General features: G+C 39.5%; 1 protein-coding gene across 2 annotated transcripts; it reads right to left on the bottom strand.

The window, feature by feature from the left end:
- Positions 1-520: 520 nt before the first annotated feature.
- PNISR (PNN interacting serine and arginine rich protein) lies at positions 521-14,868 on the bottom strand. Of its 2 annotated transcripts, XM_056856901.1 has the most exons (11): positions 14,762-14,868; positions 12,153-12,338; positions 9,902-10,128; positions 7,273-7,459; positions 6,382-6,572; positions 5,933-6,070; positions 4,686-4,785; positions 4,001-4,054; positions 2,624-2,794; positions 1,117-2,236; positions 521-877 (listed from the first exon to the last, which is right to left on the bottom strand). In XM_056856901.1, the coding sequence occupies exons 1-11, from the start codon at positions 14,847-14,849 to the stop codon at positions 847-849; spliced, it is 2,493 nt and encodes an 830-aa protein (XP_056712879.1). In that variant the 5' UTR covers positions 14,850-14,868; the 3' UTR covers positions 521-846. The 2 variants fall into 2 exon arrangements, 1 of the variants encoding a protein (XP_056712879.1); XR_008933673.1 differs by lacking the exons at positions 521-877; positions 1,117-2,236 and having other exon boundaries at positions 4,001-4,152.
- Between the last annotated feature and the right edge of the window lie 4,915 nt (positions 14,869-19,783).

Genomic DNA, 19,783 nt, shown 5'->3' on the forward strand with positions numbered 1-19,783 from the left:
TTAATGTCAAAAAATCTTTTAAAAATGTAATTCAGTTCTAATAAGAGTTAGAAAACCTAGTTATATTTATTAAATTTGTGTATCACAAAGGTAATTTTAATGATGTCTAACGCAATAGGCATATCCCAAAAAAATGAAAGCCAAAATAAATTCTAGCTTTTCTAGCAGTATGAACCTTCCAGACTGTGATTCTGAAAATATTGAGGAATAGAGTTCCAAAGCTACAAACTCACATTACACATGTTTGGATACGTGCACTTCATTGCTATTTGTGCTTGGCTAGGTTTGCTCTACATTATGAATTATCCACATTTTATTCACACACAGTATATGATGTTTCAAGAGTTTAAAAATACCTACCAATTAATTCTCAACAATTCCTATGCCCAGGAACTGACCTTTACTTATCCAAGGATGAAACTTAAAACACTGCTAAAAGACACAAGTACTATAAATTATTTAACAAAACAAAAATGCCTTGCAAAAATTACGTAATTTAAAATAAATTAAAATGCAAGAATTTAAACAAAAATGAACTAAAGAATTTTATTGACATCACACAATACATTCAATAGCAATTAAGAACATTACAGCTGAAAGAGAATGGCATGTTTTATATTCTTAGTAAGCACTACCGTTTTTGAAAAATGTGTACAAAGAAATCCTAGCAAGTACTTAACTCTGAGCAGCATTTCCAGAAAATACAGCTATTTACAGATTTTTTTTTGTTTTTTTTAAAAAGAGGTTCCGCTTTCACCTACGTAGCCACATTTGTGCCTCTATAATGAGACAAGCCCTTAAAAACTCATGGAATTTTTTAATTTATCACTAGCGCCATATTATCCCTCAGCGCTTACGACGAGGAGGAGTCATTGACCTGAAAAATAAAGAGAAGGGGGGAAATTAAAGAGAAAAACAATAATCAAAATCATACACACACACACTTCAGTCTTAATCATTTTATTTTATTTTTTTTAAGAAAAATGCAATCCAAAATGCCCCCTCCCAAATAATTTAGAGGTTAGCTTAATTTGTAAAAATATATATGTTGCAGGCATGATGAATAGAAATATAAATAAATACATAAATCAAATAAGAAACTTAAAATAATACTACCTTGATCGTGATTTAGACTTGTGTTTGCGGCTTGCCTTCTTACCAGACCTTTGAGATTTCTCCACGGACCGTGACCGACTATGCTTCAATTTCTTAGGCTTCTTTGCTTTGATGCTGCCTGGCGACTCAGAACTGCTTCTTGTGCTAGATTCTGAACCTGAATGCTTTTTGCTATCTTTGGTAGAACTTCTCTTGGTCTCCTGCCTAGAATCATGCCTTACAATTTTTGCAGACACTGAATCGCTGTGGGAGAGAGTTCTTTCACTATCTCTTTTCCTTTTTAACCTTTCATCGTGGTTGCCCGCTTTACTGTCTTTTTCTTCTTTTCTCTGTTTTTCTTTACGTTTTTCCTGGTCCCTCTCCCTCTCCTTCTCCCTGTTCTTTTTCTTATCTTTTTCTATGCTTCTACTGCGCTCCTTTTTCCTCTCCTGAACTTTCATATCATGGCTGTGTTTGTGCCTGTTTCCACTGACACTTCTACTCTGGTCCTCACTTTTACGTCTATCTCTACTCCCACTGCGAGTGGAATGGCTAGCCGGTCTATCCTTTGAGTGACTATTGCTTCTACGCCTCTCCCAGTTTCTGTCATGGGAAGGACTACGATTCCGTCTCCTCTCTCCTCTCTCCACACTCCTATGCCTACTAGATCTTCGCCTTTCTCTTACCTTGCCCCTACTCCTGCTCCTCTCTCTCCTGTTTCGGTGTGAATAGCTCCTGCTTCTACTGCGCCTAACTTTATGTGAAAGTGATCTGCTGCGACTACGTCTCTTTTTTCTTTTGGGGGAGGAAGAATGTGAAGAGCTGCGGCTGCTGCCTGAGCTACTGCTATAGGATGAACTAGAGGCTGTGCTGCTACTGCTGCTGCTGCTGCTTCTGCTATTGGCGCTTGAGCTACCACTGCTTGAACTTTTGGACCTACTCCTGCCTGGTCTCTCTCTCTCTTTAACCTCTTTTTTGGGTTCAACATCTGGTGTTGTTTCTTTTGGAGACTTTTTCTTTTCACTGAACACCTCCTCGTCCTCCTCTTGCTTCACATCCTCTGGCGGCAAATTGCTGCTTTGCTCTTTACTAGCAAGTTCACTCATCTCTTTTGCCATCTTCTCATTCTGGAGTTTTTCTTCTGCAAATATACAAATAAGAAAAAAACACAAGTAGTAATTTTAAGTCAAGTGGATCTACAGATCCAAGGAATTGGTACTTAAACTAACAACATAAAACCTTATAACAATAAGGTCATTTTTTTTTTTTTACAATCTTTCCACAGGTTACTTGGAAGTCTGTGGGGCTTACTTCTGAGTAAACACTCATTACATCATGATGATGCTAATCTAGAAGATTTATTTCTACAGGGGGTAGAGGCAAGTATATTAGGAACGGAACCTAGTAAGGATTTTTAGTTTTAAAAAATCATGTATTCGTTTATGTAACCTTACCCCTCCCAAGCGTCCACAATTAAAGCAAACAATGTATTACACACATCTGCACCTGAAGCAAACATATGCCCTACCTTCTAACTGTTTTTCTAACAGTAGCTGCTGTTCTCTCTCTTTCCTCCAAAAAGCTTCCTGTTTTTGCCTGATTCTGTGTCGCAGTTCCTCATCATCAGTGTCGGATGACTCAGAGCCTCTGTCGCTTCTTTCATCGTCACTGTCTCCTGATCCATAACCACCCAGTCCACCTGCGTGCATAAAGCCTAGTCTATCACGAGGAAAGATTAATCCTGGTTCTTAACACTTCTGCAGGGCAAAGATGAAAGTATATTGCCCTTCTTTCACTTCTTCACTGAAGAAGCCATTTATTCTGGAGGAAGTGCCAATGCTGGTTGACTGGAGTGTTCAAGGCCCGCACATTTGAACTGTTGTTCAGTATCTGGTTTTACTTCTTCCGGAATAGCTTGCATGTTTTCCAGCAAGCAATTGCTACAATTACATATTTTCCTCTACATATATGGGTCAAAAAAGCTCCTTGCAGAGCCATTTCAAATGCTCACTATACATCCACGATAGCCTATACGCAGGAGCTCAGTGCCTAAGACCTGTCCCTGAGTAATCTACAAAGGTTTCAGCCGGCTTCAATATCTAGGATTTAAAAGTACCAAATGCCAATCAATTTTCTCTTGCTCAGAAAAGTCTGTACATTAAAACGTACAGATATGGAATAGGAATGGACTTCTCTTCCCCCAAAAGACAGATCTGAAAAAAGCAGACCAGTAGAAAGTAATCTTGAACATCTGATACAGAAGCATTTTTACTTTCTTTTCCAGGTCCTATTACTCTTTATATTTGTTTACAAAATACATTTAAACAAACAAGCTCATCACCAGTGGTCAAAATATTTATTTAGTATCACAAAATTAAACACAATTGTACCGTTGGTGTTACACTGACATGTTAACAATACTGTTTAAAATATTACATCTCCAAATCCAATTCTGAATTTCACATCCAGCATGCCACACTACTGTGGTTAAGTGCTGGCTATGAAAACTCAAAATGTTGGCATGTTTTTTTTGGTGATTTTTTAAAAAAGAAAACCAATACAAAATGGTAGATTGACAGAAAGTAACACAGCTGAATTCAAAACAGGAGAAATAATTCCTTAAAAGCCATCATATTTAGTTACCACATAACCTATCAGGCAAAAAAAAAAAAAGCAAGTTTACTTCAGAGGGCCAGCATACAATATGTTTACAGAAGGAAGAATGCTACTGCACAATTGCACAAGTTTCAGAAGGTGTGTTCTCCCTCTCTAAGAGACAAGGAAACTATGGGGCTTACCCAATGCATTGTGGGTGATTGTAATCTAGTTTCAATACAAATTAAGAAATACAAGTCAGAGCTATCTCCCCCTTAAAGCCCCTCTCAAAAATCAGCAACATACTTACCAAGACCAGTGAGGGAAGCCAACGCACTGGACTGTGCCAGCTGTTTTGCAGGAGCTTTGTATCACATCAACAACAGGAACAACATGTTAACACAAATAGCCACGATTTCATAGTCATGAGAGTCTATGGTATTGTTAAAGCTACTACTATTGCTGTTTTGTGGAGGAGAGAAAAAACATTAAAAGCGTATCATCCATTGAAAACCCCAGTCATTTTCTGGCCCTGAAGGTTTAGAAAATTAAACTGTGAATTAATAGTGGATAGCTTTAAAAAAAATAATTCTTTAGTTATAAATTTCTGCACTCAACAAATTACATAGCGCTATATGAAATAAAGTTACCTGCTTCTGTTAATACAATAGCTAACTAACAGTGAAAGCAAATTTATTTATTTAAGCTTGCCTTTTGCTCAACTATATTTGAACTAAAAGTGCTATCAGAAAACCATTTAACACAAAAATGTTACAATAATTTAAAATAAATGAATTTTATAGAGAAAATGGAATAATTGAAGTTAACTCACAATACACTGCACAGAACAACAGTATATGATTATTACATCTGAGTTGTTACAAATTCTCTCCCTTACATTCAGATCAATTTTAGATACAGAAACTATGGATTTAAAATGTTGTAAGACATGCAAAAAGGATATCTAATGAAATTAATAGAAATCATAAGCATACCTTTTATTGCTTTACGGTGGACGTCTTTAGCCACATAATAAATTTCTTCATTCGTGACATCTAGGAGAATTTCTGTCAGCAGCATTTTTGTCAGCAACATCTGGACAATTTTAAATATAAAACAGTTAAAATATTCCCAGCTAGTAGTTCTCTTTACTCCTTCAGGTAAGAAAAAAAAAAGGCAGAATGGCTCTGTTTTGCCCATATCTTTCATAACCTTACTGAAGCAAAGCATCACATTTATACTATATACCGTATTTTTCGCTCCATAACACACACTTTTTTCCTCCTCAAAAGTGAGGGAAAATGTCTGTGCATGTTATGGAGCGAATGTGCGCACAGAGCCGGCTGGGCACGCTGGAACAGCGAGCCGGCTTTCCCCCGCCCGCCTCCCAGCGCACAGAACCGGCTTGCGTCGTTCCAGCGCGAGCCGGCTTTCCCCGCCCCGACGGCCAGCTGGGGGTGGGGGCGTGTTATGGTCAGGTGCATGCTATGGAGCGAAAAATACGGTAATTTCTTATTTCACAAGAGTTCAACTGGCCTTACTAATTTAAACATCTGCATATTAGTCCATATATATAGCACAGAGTGGCAGCTATCAAAGCAGCTTGAGTTTCAGAAAAATAGGGGTAAAACACAGCCATTATGCTTTTTAACCTGAACAAGAAATGGGAACATACCAGACAACTTCCACTATCTGAGGTTTTTGTTTTGGCTGGCTACACATAAGACGTTGTTTTATTACAGAACGCATTAGATATCTGTTGTGTTTGTGTATTCTTAGGAACGGCTTGCTGCTAAACATAGTTGCTAACCTGAGCTATGTTCAGTATTTGCATCCCTCAGGCTTGTAATTTGTTGTTCGTCAGGGTGAATACCAAATGCCCCAAAGTGATCATCTGAGTGGCAAAATGCTCTAGAAGTCAAGATGCACATGTAGCCAAACCCTGGCTGTACATATATGTCAAAAGACTTGGGGCTGAATGCTGCAATGCGCAGCTCTCCATTTCCTTCTAGCCTTAAGAACTACTTCAAGCAGAATCAAGTCACAGAACCTCTTGCACAGCCTAACATAGTACCAAGCAATCCTTGCTACTATCTGCTTCAGGTTCTGAAATTCAAGGGGAACTTTAATTATCCCTCCCAAAAAAACCCCACACCCTCAAAAAAAAATTATGGAGAATGCAACCTGAAAATATCTTATACACAAATATAGCTAATAAATTTGTCCCAAAACTTATCCATACCAACTGATACTCTTTTTCTTCCTCTGTCATTTCTGGTTCACTTTGTTCCTCTTGTGGAGCTGGAGAGGGACTTCTACTAACTTTTCCGCTACTTGTAGCCTCTACATTATCAAGATCTTCATCTTCATCATCACTGTCCTATAAAAAAGGAAAGTTAAATACTTCCAAGATATCATATTCAGGTGTTCACATTTAAGCATTTTAGCAATTCAAACTGATATCAAAAACAGTGTATTTCTTCATTGTTTTCTATTAGTTTCTAATCCCTCCTTACCTGTCACTTCTTATGACCACGTTCAGAAAATTGCTAAGCAGACATGGTTAGCCTGCTACTTTCACAAATGACCCTGGCTGAAAGTAACTAATTTATCAGTGAACATACACCTATTATTAACTGGACACACTGATTTAATGTACTGTAACTATTTGGAAGAAATGTTTTTACTTACAAATTTACTTTTCTGGGGTAACTTTGGTCCACCCTCTTCTCCTGGCGCCACGTTTTCCTTCTTCTCTTTTTTAGACAGCTGAGAACGCTGCTGTTCCATTCTCTCTTTCTCTAGCTTCTTTTGCTTTTCCCGTTCCATCTTCTCTAGACCCTCACGAATCCACGCAGGTAGAGTTCGGCGTTTAACAGCATCTTAACCATCACAAAGAAAGGTGGTTAACAGATATCTACTTATGATAAGTATGGACACAGGTGACTCTAATCATGCACACTGGTTTATTTAGAGGATTTTTTTTAAAAAAAGAAGCCACTGTAGTTTTTTAATCCTACCTCTAGGCCAACATAGATGCTGTGGCAGCAAACATGAAGATCAGTCTGTAGTTGAATTCATATAAAATACCTGGATGGAATGGGGCAAGCAGAACACTTGCCCTGAAACTTCCATCCTGTCCCTCTTACTTTCCCCCCCTCAGGGGCTCCAAGCACAAGATGGTAGGGCAAAGCACAAAAAAATGACGAGTTCAACAACCTCCCATTTCCACTCTTGCACTTTAAATTCCCCACACTTTATATTTGACCAAATCCAGTTGCTAGTGTAAAAGTTAAGCAATTTCTTGAAACCTTGACATAGAATTTTGTATTAAACTGGCATATATGAGTGTGCAGCATGCACACTGCTAACCCTGTACAGCCCACAGATCAGCTGCAAGATCTGTAACATTTACCCAAGTCTACAGTCATATGCCCCTTTACACAGAAATCATAAATGGCTGCTCAAATCCAGGCAGAAGCCAGGATTTTAAACAGGACATATTTGCCCTTACTGTGCTGGACCTGGTTACAGGGACTGCTGCATCTCAAAGCACTACAAGTGAGCATGGTGAATACATACCAATTTGAGGAGGCTCCTGTTTCACAGGCAATGTGATAGGTGAACGCTGACGATCTCTGAATGCTGGCCTTTCCCTTCGGTTCTGAGGAGGTGCGGGAGGTGCTGGAGGTCCCGGAGGCCCTGGGGGTCCAGACTGCCAGTAAGGTGGATGAAACCCACCTTGGGGTGGACCAAAAGAAGCCCCATGCTGAAAGAGTAATGACGTTCATTTTCTTTCAAATTAGTGCTATCATTCCCTAACCCTAACAAACTGTCTGTCTGCAGAAAGTGCAGTAAAAGAACAGAAATCCAAGCACACAGAAAATCCATAACTTCTGGGCAGCGACTTGCATTTTGTACTGTGGAATTCAAAACCAAACTTTTTATCTGGAAGCACTAGCAACTCAAGAGCTACTTTAGGTATGCAAATGCCCAGGGGATTTCTTTACTTCCCTCTGAGCAGCAGAATCCTATGCCATACCGCTAACTGGTCCGTTGTGTTTGTAAAGCAGTACTGGGTCTGACTTTCAAGAACCACAAACTCAAACTATCCTTTGAAGTATGGGTCTGACAGCGTGATTTGTTGGATTCCAGCCTCTACTTTTAATCATTTCAAATAGTCAAGCCATATTAAACAACTTTGGTCTTTTTACTATGGTAATCTGGATGGGCAAAAGAGAGTATGAAAATAAGGTCTAGCAAACAGTCTTTTTGTAATATAAATGAACTGTCACCCTTCTAGTACAGAGTTGAGAGCAAGCCTAGGCAAATATATGAAAGTGAATTTTCACTCCCAAATGGTTTTCAAACAAATACATATTGAACACATTTGTATTAAAACAATGTGAGTGTAGCATATGGCCTCTGAAATCCAAATAAGCAGTCTGATAGCTTATTGCCAGCACTGAGTGTAAGAAAGGATGGAATAGAATAGCATCTCTTTTATTGACTGGGATAAGAATCACAGTATGTTAATACTTTCAAAGGATTAGATTGGTCAGCTGATTAATCATACAATTTTACTAAGCAGGCACTACCACAACCTCAATATAGGGGGCTTTTTGAAGATTTTTAAGTGGACTAGTTTTCTACAATTACATAAAAAGAAAAGGTACTAATCACTGTGAGAAATTAAGGATCATCTAATTCTTTTGTTTCAGTCCATTCTGGTGATCTAATATATATTAATTCCTGTTATTGTCACCATACCAGAACAGAAATGGCTTAAGAAGGAACAAGTTTGAGGTTCCACCAGTATGCTGGAATATCCAGATTTAAGAGATGTATTTTCAACTGGGTACTATACTATCAACTTGGTTCTTATTGTTAAAAAGAAAATCATTGCAGGTTCACTTTCAAGGCAGAACTAGTTTTAGTTAAAATTTAGAAGGGCAGGCCATCTTTTAAGTTTCTTTTTCATACTGTATGACATTTGGAAGAGGGCACTGCCATGTATGTGCAGCAGCATACGCAGCTATGTACCCATCCAACTCAGCCTGAATAATTCATAGGTATTTTTCCAGCTATGATTAAAGCTTCATTATCAACTACAAGGCTTGTATCCTTTTTAGAAAGTTAAAATTATACAAGGCCCAGAAAAGAGATAATTTACAGGTATAATAATTCTGTTGAGAGATTTAAAATTTAAAACAGGAAAGAAAAATAGAAAACCACATGAAGGCATCAGTCTTCTCCAGTGATGTTTATTGATCACTAACCAAAAGAAATTGTTCAAAAACCTGTACTATTTACATCTCTAACAAACATCAGACTCATTCCCTGAATAACAATAATATTCTGATATAAGTGATATTTCAGAAAAATTCAGGCATGTTTAAGTTCCTCTGAAATGAATGGACACAGAATTAACTGTTTGGATTGTACTTAACAGCTTCATAGAGAAGTTCATGTCTGCTCAGAAGCAAACATGGCTACTGTGTGTATTAGGGGTCCTCACTGGCTCTCTTCAACTGCAGACCCAAATGAAATGCAGACCCGTATCATCTCCTTCACTGAAGTAAAAGGGAATACTTTTCCAAACATGGAATCCTCCTGTCCAGCACAAATGGCTGAACTGGCATTACTGGCTAGAATTCTGCAGTTACTGATTTCACAAAGGCTCAAGCATGCATGTCTAGATGCAGGATTCTTGTAATACTTTATTCTCTATATACACTGTACATAACTTGTTTCTAAAAGTGAGATAGTGGGTATAAAGTCTTCTTTATTCACAGAAACAAACCATCTGGAGATGAAACAATCTACGGATCATCCAAGCTATCTTCCTCAATAGATATTTCCTTCTCACAGAGCATATTTGGTTGTGTGTTTAAGCATTTTGTCTTCAAGGTTTTAATGCTTTTGTCTGGTACATAAAGCTTATCATGCTGCATAATTAACTGATAACCAAGGGATGGTTTTAACTATTATACAAAAGTGTAATCAGTTGGAACAGCTAATTTTTTAAAAAAGGCTTGGTCTTACAATCCAACTATAAAGCATCTTCACGATGCATGTGCTTTGAAGAATGCAAACTGTATCTGAGCAAACAGACTTTGCTGTAGACTCTGCTGAAAATTGGCGTTCGAGGAACACCTCCACGAAAGGGACTCTGCCTGTTTACAACATTTAAGCAACAAATATGTTTCACCTGATAGTCAAACTGGTTCACAGGCCCCATTGCAAAGTTATCAGGTGGCGGTCCCCCAAAGTTGTGATTGTTCTGATTAAATATATGCCTATTGTCAGGAGCAAATTCCCCACTGTCCTGACTGTTGCTGTCTTCAGATGGAGGAACAATATCCATTGGGCCCGGAGCTGGAGGAATCCACGGTTGATCTGGAGGTGGATGAGGGGGCTGATGAGGCATGCTCCATTCTGTTGTGGATTCAAATACTGTGTTAATAAATCATTTTAGGAGTTTAAATTTTCTTCCTTGGTTAAAACTGCCAAAATCGAGTCTCTTTTTCAAACACAGGATATACAGAACCCGCATCAACATTTTTTCTGGATAGACTATCACTAGTATTCCTTCTCTGATCATCACATATTGTCTAAATAGACCAAAACATTCAGGAAGAGCCATTATTCTTTTGTACTGCATTATCTAAGGTTGTTCATTGTGGACTTGAAAAAGGGACATGACAAAACTAAGGTGGGGAAGAATGATGCTCCCAGTTAAAAAGGTAAAGGTCCCCTGTGCAAGCACCGGGTCATTCCTGACCCATGGAGTGACGTCACATCCCTACATTTTCTAGGCAGACTTTTTGTTTACGGGGTGGTTTGCCAGTGCCTTCCCCAGTTGTCTCCCCTTTACCCCCAGCAAGCTGGGTACTCATTTTACCGACCTCAGAAGGATGGAAGGCTGAGTCAACCTTGAGCCGGCTACCTGAAACCAACTTCCGTTGGGATTGAACTCAGGTCGTGAGCAGAGCTTTTTGACTGCAGTACTGCAGCTTTACCACTCTGCGCCACGGGGCTCCTGCTCCCAGTTACCCCGTACCTATATTCTTTTAAGGCCCTGTTTCCCCCTTATTAGCATGTCATGGCAACAAGAACTCAGGGAGGACTAATTGAAGAATTTCAGCTAAATTCTTTCCCTCTCATTAGCCCCAACCAGTCTAATTTGTGCCATGTCCTAACGTATCTAAGGTGGGAACCGGAAACATACTTCAAGGATATTTTGTCAGACGGCACTTTACACACACACACACACACACACACACACACACACACACACACACACACACACATATTGTGATATCACAATGCATGTGGTGTGAAACCTAAAAAGGTTTCCAGCAAAAGAAGGTAATTCCAGGCTAACAGTTTAGATCCCTTGGTAGAGATCAATGGCCCACCACCAAAAAAAGCAGTACTTATATCACTAGATTGGAGAAAGGAGGCTTAAAAAAAATAATAATAATAATTCTCACTCGAGAATGAACATTTTAGAACAGTGGAGCCATCCGGGATGCACGTTCACCTTATTCACTACAAAATTTCCCTCTCCTAGAGAAAGCTCTGAAAATCTGGTTTACAATTATGCTGCATGGGTCAACTTGCACTGGGGAAGAGCCAAATGTAGAGGGTGAAAATTTGCTAGCTCCCATAATGCTGCAACATAGGGAAAACAATCCCACAATGCAGTTTTGATACTATTTTTAAGATGTCTATAAGCTTGTTTTTCAGGATGAACATGGAAGCAAAGAAAAGTATATGTGCTGCTTTAAAAAAAAAGGCTGCACATTTGCTTCTTAAAGGCCGCTTGAGCTGGCATTAGTGTTGCTGGAAAGTGTGTGTGCGATGCATAAGAACATAAGAAAGGCCCTGCTGGATCAGACCAAGGCCCATCAAGTCCAGCAGTCTGTTCACACAGTGGCCAACCAGGTGCCTCTAGGAAGCCACTAACAAGACAACTGCAGCAGCACCATCCTGCCTGTGTTCCACCACACCCAAAATAATAGGCATGCTCCTCTGATACTAGAGAGAATGCAGGGTCCAAGGCCAGGCTCACTGCAGGCACACAACTCTAAATTCTACCTTTGTACTATAAATATTATTCACAGTTGGGCAATCAACACAATGCTATGAATTCAAGGCAACGTAATTCCCAGGAAAAAGCATTTCAATGGGGAAAAAAACTGTTGTTGACAGTGGACTCAAACCCAAGCAATGCTGGCTGATTATAATTATCCAGGGCAACATCGCAAAGATCCATAAGAGTCAAGAAGTAAACAGTGCTTGGATTCTATTCTGTACTTTATCAAAGAGAAACACTTTTGAAAGCCAACAGGACTGGAACCTTCTTGTCAGCACTCTTTTCAAAGGCTGTTCCTAGAATTACAAAGATATGGGCACGGAATTGTTAGATTCAAAAAGTGGAAGTATAAAGAACACACCTGGTTGCCACATTCTGTTGAAGTTCGGATCTCCCTGGAAATTACCGTGGTTGTTTGGACCAGGTTCCATTCCTGTCATCTCCTGGCCATTTGGCATAATTCCTTGCTGTTCCACTACACCTTGCTGCCCTGATGCTTCTCGCTGAGCAATCCATGCTTGAGCTAATGCAGCCCAGTCAATCTGGCCTAGAATTAAAATTAGATTTCAGCATACAGATTTTTATGGCAGAATTAGGAAGACACATCTGTTATGTCCATATAAATAGCTTCTTAATCATATGCAAGACAAACTAAAATGATTTTTAAGTTGTGTTCATGTCATTTAAATATTTTAACCAGGACATGATCTAATTCCTTATTTTCCTCTCTCATATAAATCAACTGCAATACTCATGGATCATATTCAGAAACACATTTACATAGCAGATATTATCCCACTAATAATTGTTAGAGTAGCACAATTACACAAAACATCCATTATTTAGAACACTTTTATGCTACCTCTCCAAGAACCTTCCCAAGGCAACTTCCAAAATAAAAATAATAAAAACATTAAAGATATGAATTGAAATAAAGATACTAGTTAAAATTATTCCATCACACTTCTTTTCAGTGTAACTCCATTTGTTATATATGGCAAGCTTTATCTGTCAGCTGTGTTTTGAAAGAATCTGACATATGCTGATGCTAATAGCAATGGCTTCAATTCTATACCACTTAAGAGTAAGACTCACTTAATTCAGTGGTACTTACTTCCAAGAAAAGAGTTATAGGATCAGGTTGTGTGTGTGTGTAAAGTGCCGTCAAGTCGCAGCCGACTTATGGCGACCCCTTTTGGGGTTTTCATGGCAAGAGACTAACAGAGGTGGTTTGCCAGTGCCTTCCTCTGCACAGCAACCCTGGTATTCCTTAGTGGTCTCCCATTCAAATACTAACCAGGGCCGACCCTGCTTAGCTTCTGAGATCTGACGAGATCAGGCTAGCCTGGGCCATCCAGGTCAGGGCATAGGATCAGGTTACACAGGTGTAATCCACTACCCAGGTTATTTGAAACCCTACTGAAGTTTATCAGATTTAAGCAACGTTATTTGTGAAAGATCTTAACCCAAAAAGCAATCTATGTCCCATGGTAATCCAATGCAACTCTCCTCACTGATTTTAATGTAACCAGATTGCATTCGAACCTTTCTCTTCCCCTTTCCTGAAATTCTATTTTTACAAGAGATGCTCACAATTAGGCTATCAAAATTAATAGGTCACAGAAGAATGACTACTCCAATGCTTTCTGTATTTACCTCTTCATGTTAATATTAACAAGTTTCTGTGTAGCACTTTTAGTGTGCGAAGGGCTGCGCATAAAGAAAAATAGCAGGTCTATTTATGATTTAAAATGTAGGTTGAGGATAAAGCAGGTCTGAAGGCACTTCAGCAGAGGGAAGATGTCTTTTAGCAGACACACTTCCCCCCCCCCCCAAGCTATCCACCACCTTTAATCTTCCCTTTTCACTCAATTGTATGTTATTAGCAAAGGAAGGCATTAATCATGTAAAACTTCTCATAATCAAGTATCAAAGAATGCCAAGATTTGCAAAAGCAGAGTATAAAGAACACTAAAATATATGGAAGTCAAGTTCTTTAGCTCAAACTGAGAACTCTGAACTGTACTACTCTACAACAGCATCATAGACTGCTATTCTAGTTCACTAATTCTTCGAGAATCACTAGATTTTTCCCCATGATGCCTGCTCATGTAGCAGGTTGCTTAAAAGGCTTCCTAATTAAAACAGTATTCCAATACTCCTAGGCTGCTTTATTGAACATACAGGGCTAAGGTAATGGGAAAGCACTGCTTGATTTGTGTATACTCCATGCCACCATGATTATTATTATTTCAGAGGGCAAATGGATGCCTGAGCCAGATGGAACAGACAAAAAGTTAGCCATTCCTACTTGCTAGTTTGCAGTGCTTTCCCTTTTTCTGCCCCATGTTTTCAGTATAGGTGTACTGGAATATGGATATATTTATTATTTATTAATTCAGCAGAAACATGGTTGGATACCAAAGAGCATTTCCACTGATGTAAGTATTTCTGTCAGTGCAGCATGACTTTCTCACCTATCCCTCACATGCTATAGCCCGAATTACCCCTTGAAACACTGTGGGAGGAGCACTTCAAGAGACATTTTGGGATGTAGCAGGAGGGAGGTGAGCAAGTCATGCTCTGCTGATGGAAATACTTTATCACCAGAAATGCTCTGTGAGATCCAAGCCTTTACTGCTTGCTCTGGAAAAGGCTCTTGGCCTTTTCTATTTTCTTTGCTATCTAAGGGACCACCTGAAAACACACTGTAGCAAAAGTATCATTACAATGGGGCATTTTAAATCATGATATAATGATCACAATGACAGATTTCCAACCTGCCTGTTGGTTTTTTAAAAAAGAGGGCCAAACACTGAGAGGAACATTTGTCTGATTTCTGACTATTCTTCTTTAATCCACGACACCCAGCCTTTTCATAGCTCATGACAGAACCTTTGTCCGATGTCTAAAATTCAGATAACTGTGCTAGCTTCCCTGCTGAATGAATTCTTGCAGCCATTTACTTACTTGGATCTTGCTGGTGCTGAAATGACTGCATCCACTGCTGCTGGTTCAAAGGCCACTGTTGCCATGGCTGCCCACCTTGATCCCACATCTTTAGTTCTTTATATATTCTGTATTTGATCAAAAATAACATTGCACAGCTGAGTCGAGGTTCATGTTTTGAGACATTCAACTGCACACAGTTGACATTTAGCCCCTTCAGAAGAGGCAAAGCAGAAAGAATTTCATAAAAATTATTTCAAAAAAAAGGTAGTGTTTCTGTTTTGCCCTCATTCCATGCAGAGTCCAGAAACACCAAGATGCCAGTAAGAGTTAAAATTACAGCTTTGCCATCAGATGTTACATGCCCCAAGTTTTTTTCTTTTCTCCCCCAGAAGTATACACTGTCAATGGCCTACTCAATTTTGAGTTTGAAGAACCATAGCTAGTATGCAGCCTCAATATCTACAATGACTCTCTGGGGAAAAAATACTAGAGAGAGGCAAAACATGAAGATATGCATTCACAGAATATATTTTGACTTATTATGTCTGAATATAGATAATGGTGCAAGCGGAACTTTTTTTAGTTTAAAGAACTCCTGGGCTGCCAGAGTACCCTAAAAACACAGAAGAAAAGTTCACAGAAGCATTAACGAGGATGGTGAGAACAAGATGCAATACCCACCATCCAGGCTCTCTCACTCATAAATCAAACAAAAATTTGCAACTAGTAACTCCCTACTTACCCTCAGTTTATAAATGCCTATTATTGGGTCTTGCATTACTTCTCAAAGATGCTCAAACTTTAATGAATCTCAATAAGAGCTGGGAGTAATATCACTCGTTACTGATGGACAGAAGGCACTATCAATTTATTGTATTTATTGATTTGATTTCTATCCCGCCCCTCTCCAGCCATAGATGGGCTCGGGCCAGCTCACAACATACTCAACAATTAAAACACAGTTTACAGTTAAAATTCTAGTACATAAAACACTATTGGCGCCCTTAAATGATTACAATAGTAGGAGGTTCCCCAACAGAGGGATGAGCAACAGAGTGGAAAGCATAGCCAATAAAATAAACCAGATCGATGGAAAAGGGGTGGGAGCCAGCTGGTTGGAAACCGTTGCTGCCCTCAACCATATGCCTGGCGGAACATCTCAGTCTTACAGGCCCTGCATTAGATCTCACAGAGTCCAGATCTCACTAGGGAGAGAGTTCCACCAGGACAGAGCCAAAAAGGCTCTGCCTTTGGTTGAGGACAGCCGGAGACTCTTTGGGCCAGGGATCACCAGTAAGTTGTCCCCAGCTGAACGTAGCACCCTTTGAGGGGTATATCAGGAGAGGTGGTCCCGCAGGTACAAGCCACTGGAGTATGACAACAGAGATTGTGATGAGACATGCAAAGTTATTACAAACAAGGTAGGTCCCAACACACACTAGAAACCGTTATCTCCAGCTAAAAGACAAGATTTAGCCAGGCCAGAGATGGACTAGTAAAAAACAACAACACCTGTTTCAAATCATCTGTTGTTCATGTCTGAATATGATAAAAAGTATCAAATGAATACTTTGACAGCTTTATCCGTTTCTGAGATGGCAGTTCTACTATTGTAAAATGAGTGTGGGCTCAACATGAAAAGCCTTGATTCAAAATGATAATCAAAAGTAAGATTCAAATAAGGCTTTAAAATGCATAAAACCCTCTCATGGAGAGAGAAACTAACAAACCACAAAATGCAACTTCCTTCCAATTCTATGCATAGCACTGTAAGAAACCGAGACTACTAAAGGAAATTAACATTTCCATATTCCAAGACAATGACTACAGATTGGATTTAAGAAACTGAGAGTATAAGAAATATAGTTGGCAGTGCTGCTCTGCAAACACTTCAGCAAGAGTTCTCAGTGCTATTACAGACAGGTACTGAAGCAACTCTTACACTTCCACTTGTGCAAGCAATTGAACAAACTTTACATTTAGTGCCACTTTCCTTATGCAATCCTCTAGCACAAAGTGTAAAACACTCCTTTCATGAGCAGAAAACACCTTCCACATGTGGAAGGACATCTTGGGATCCAATCTTATGCGATTTTATAGTTCATGTTTCAACTGAATGTATGGAACAGAACTGTGCACAAATGTGTTAGATGTGCCGACTTGTGTGACATAGCCCCAGCCTTAACGTGCTCCAAAAGCACTGCAAAACATTCCTGTTTAATTCTGGATGTCAAGGTCAGCCCAAACAAACAAGAGATAATTTTAGTTTCTAAACATTTTAACTGGATATTGTTTTCTAAAATTGCTGTTTTCTAATCTGAATGCTTGGGAAGGTGTGTGGCATACAACCTGAAAGCAAAGGAAGAACACAGATAATGGCTGGCACAAAGATGTCTGGATGGCTTTTAAAACAATACTACAATATGAATATTTTTCAAGGCTTCCAGTACATCCTGAAAAACTGATCAGATAGACAACAATAAAGCTGTCATGTAGTTCACAGAATGTCCAGCACGAAGACATCTCTGAGAGAGAACAAAATCTTGACAACAGGCAACTCAAGCCTTGTCACCAATGCCAAAAACAAAACAACCAAAAACCCTGGCAATTGAACTTAGTGTAAGGATGCACACAGTTTCAGACAGTGTTTACTAGGGGGAAATATTTATTTACATTGTAACACCAATGTGCATGTCTTTATAGAATTTCATAAGCAAAAAAAAGGGAGAGGAAAATAGGTCCCTGCCACTTAAGGAGTTTACAACTTAAAATATTCCATCTATTTCAGACTATTTCAATTGCTTTAAAAATTGCTTAGCGGCTTTAAAAAAATCATGCATTCTGTGCTTAAATATCATGTCTCATTTTGTGCATCAGCAAGTTTATATCAGCGAGCCACTTATATCTTCTCAACACCGCTGTAGTGAGCAAGTAAAAGACTGTATGATAAAATGGATGCAAAATCTTGGAGGAAGTATAAACATTTGTCAATGGGAGAATCTATGGACAAAAGAAATGAAGCATGACTTTGTGGATGGATTAATGGAATTCACTTACCAAAAAATGTAAACATTGTATCAATATACAGCCTCATGCTACATAATTAAAAACTAATCCTTTTTTCATGATGAATAACGTTTGGATTATAATGTATCTTAAATAGAAAACTAAATAGATTTTTTTCCTCAAAAAGCATTTTATTTTTAAAAATCCAATTTAAAAATCCAATTTAAAAAAAAAAATCAGTGATTTTTATTCACCCTGGCCCTTATACAAATCTACCATGAGACCACACATGGAATACTGTGTACAGTTCTGGTCACTGCACGTGAAAAAGGAAATTGTAGAGCTTGAAAAGGCGCAGAAAAGATCAAAATGATCAAGGGACTACAGCAGCTGCGCTATGAGTATCGGTTAAAATGCTCAGAAAAAAGGCGAGTAAGGGGAGACATTACAAAAGTCTGCCTGGCATGGAGAGGGTGGATAGGGAGATACTAGAACCCAAGGTCATCTGCCAAAGCTGAAGGGTAGGAGATTCAGGACAGACTAAAGGAAGTATTTCTTCACACAGTATAGTTAATTTGTGGAACTCACTGCCACAGGATGTGGTCACGGCTGCCAACTTGGAAGGCTTTAAAAGGGGAATAGACAAATTCATGAAAGACTGGGCTATCAATGGCTACTAATCCTGATGGCTATCTACTCCCTACCAGAGGTAGTATGGCTCTTTAAATCAGCTGCTGGAGAGCTCAGGCAGGATGCTGCTGCTGCAGCCTTCCTTTGTGTGGGCTTCCTAGAGGTAGCTGGTTGGCCATTCTATGAACAGAATGCTGGACCTTTAGTCCGATCTAGCATGGCTCTTTTTGTGTTCTTATTTTTTTTTCATGTAGTATTGTACTCAGCATATTGAGAATTAGCATAGAGCAGTGATGGTGAATCTTTTAGAGACCGAGTGCCCAAACTGCAACCCAAACCCCACTTATTTATTGCAAAGTGCCAACACAGCAATTTAACCTGAATACTGAGGTTTCCTCCCAGCTGGGTGGCGGGGAGTCCAGGGAAGGGGGGGGCGCTTTGGCAGCGCGGAGCGGCTGGGAGTCCAGGAAAGGGGGGTGCTTTGAACTGTTCCGCGCTGCCTGGAGTCCAGAAAAGGGGGGTGCTTTGAACTGCTCCGTGCTGCCTGCAGAGCGGAGGTTCAAAGCCCCCGCTGCCCAGCTGGGCGGCAGGAGTCCAGGGAAGGCAGACGCGACAGCTGCGCGTCCCCACTCGGCATGCCAAGTCCGGCACACGTGCCATAGGTTCGCCAACACGGCCACAGAGGCTAAAACGGTGAGCTGTGAACTTCCATGTTCAAATCACACAGCCATGAATTCATTAGGTTACCCTAGCAAGTGTTCTCTTTCCCTTTCAACTGTAACACAGAGATAATACCAATCTGTCTTTTAGTGCTGTTACTAAGGATTACTGAGAACATGTATGTAAAATCCTTTGGATTGAAATCTACCAACTTGAAATGCTGTTAATTCAGCCATGCCCTTTTCTTGCACACAAGCAAGTACTGATAAACTATGATGCCAAATGTAGACAGCTTCACTTTTTAGCAGCAAAGATATGTGACCTGGCCACCACTGCCCTGCCCTTTACTACCCTCACCTTCTAGACATTTGGAAATGTCTTGCTAAGCATCACTGTGCTTGCTAATGTAGCAACAAGTTCTAGCTATCAATTATGCTATTTTATTCTAGTATGGACATTTACACACATTCTATGGGCAAAAATCTCTGCGGATTGTTTTCAAATCTCTAATTACAAAACAGAAAATTAGCACTAAATCCTTAGATGTCAGCCAGCATGAAACTTTTAGACATTAGCTGCCCAAGAGTTTCTGCAGTTCTGCTTAACTGGAAAATGCATCCATTCCATCAAATCTAGGCTTCGTGCCTATACCTTCGCTCCACAGACCATTATGGAGCCTATCCTCTGATGTGGAGGGCACTTCCTACAGTGCTAAGCACTTCCCCCTGTGCAAGACCAATATTT

The sequence above is a fragment of the Euleptes europaea genome, chromosome 10 (assembly GCF_029931775.1).
Source record: "Euleptes europaea isolate rEulEur1 chromosome 10, rEulEur1.hap1, whole genome shotgun sequence".
NCBI classification, from domain to species: domain Eukaryota; kingdom Metazoa; phylum Chordata; class Lepidosauria; order Squamata; family Sphaerodactylidae; genus Euleptes; species Euleptes europaea.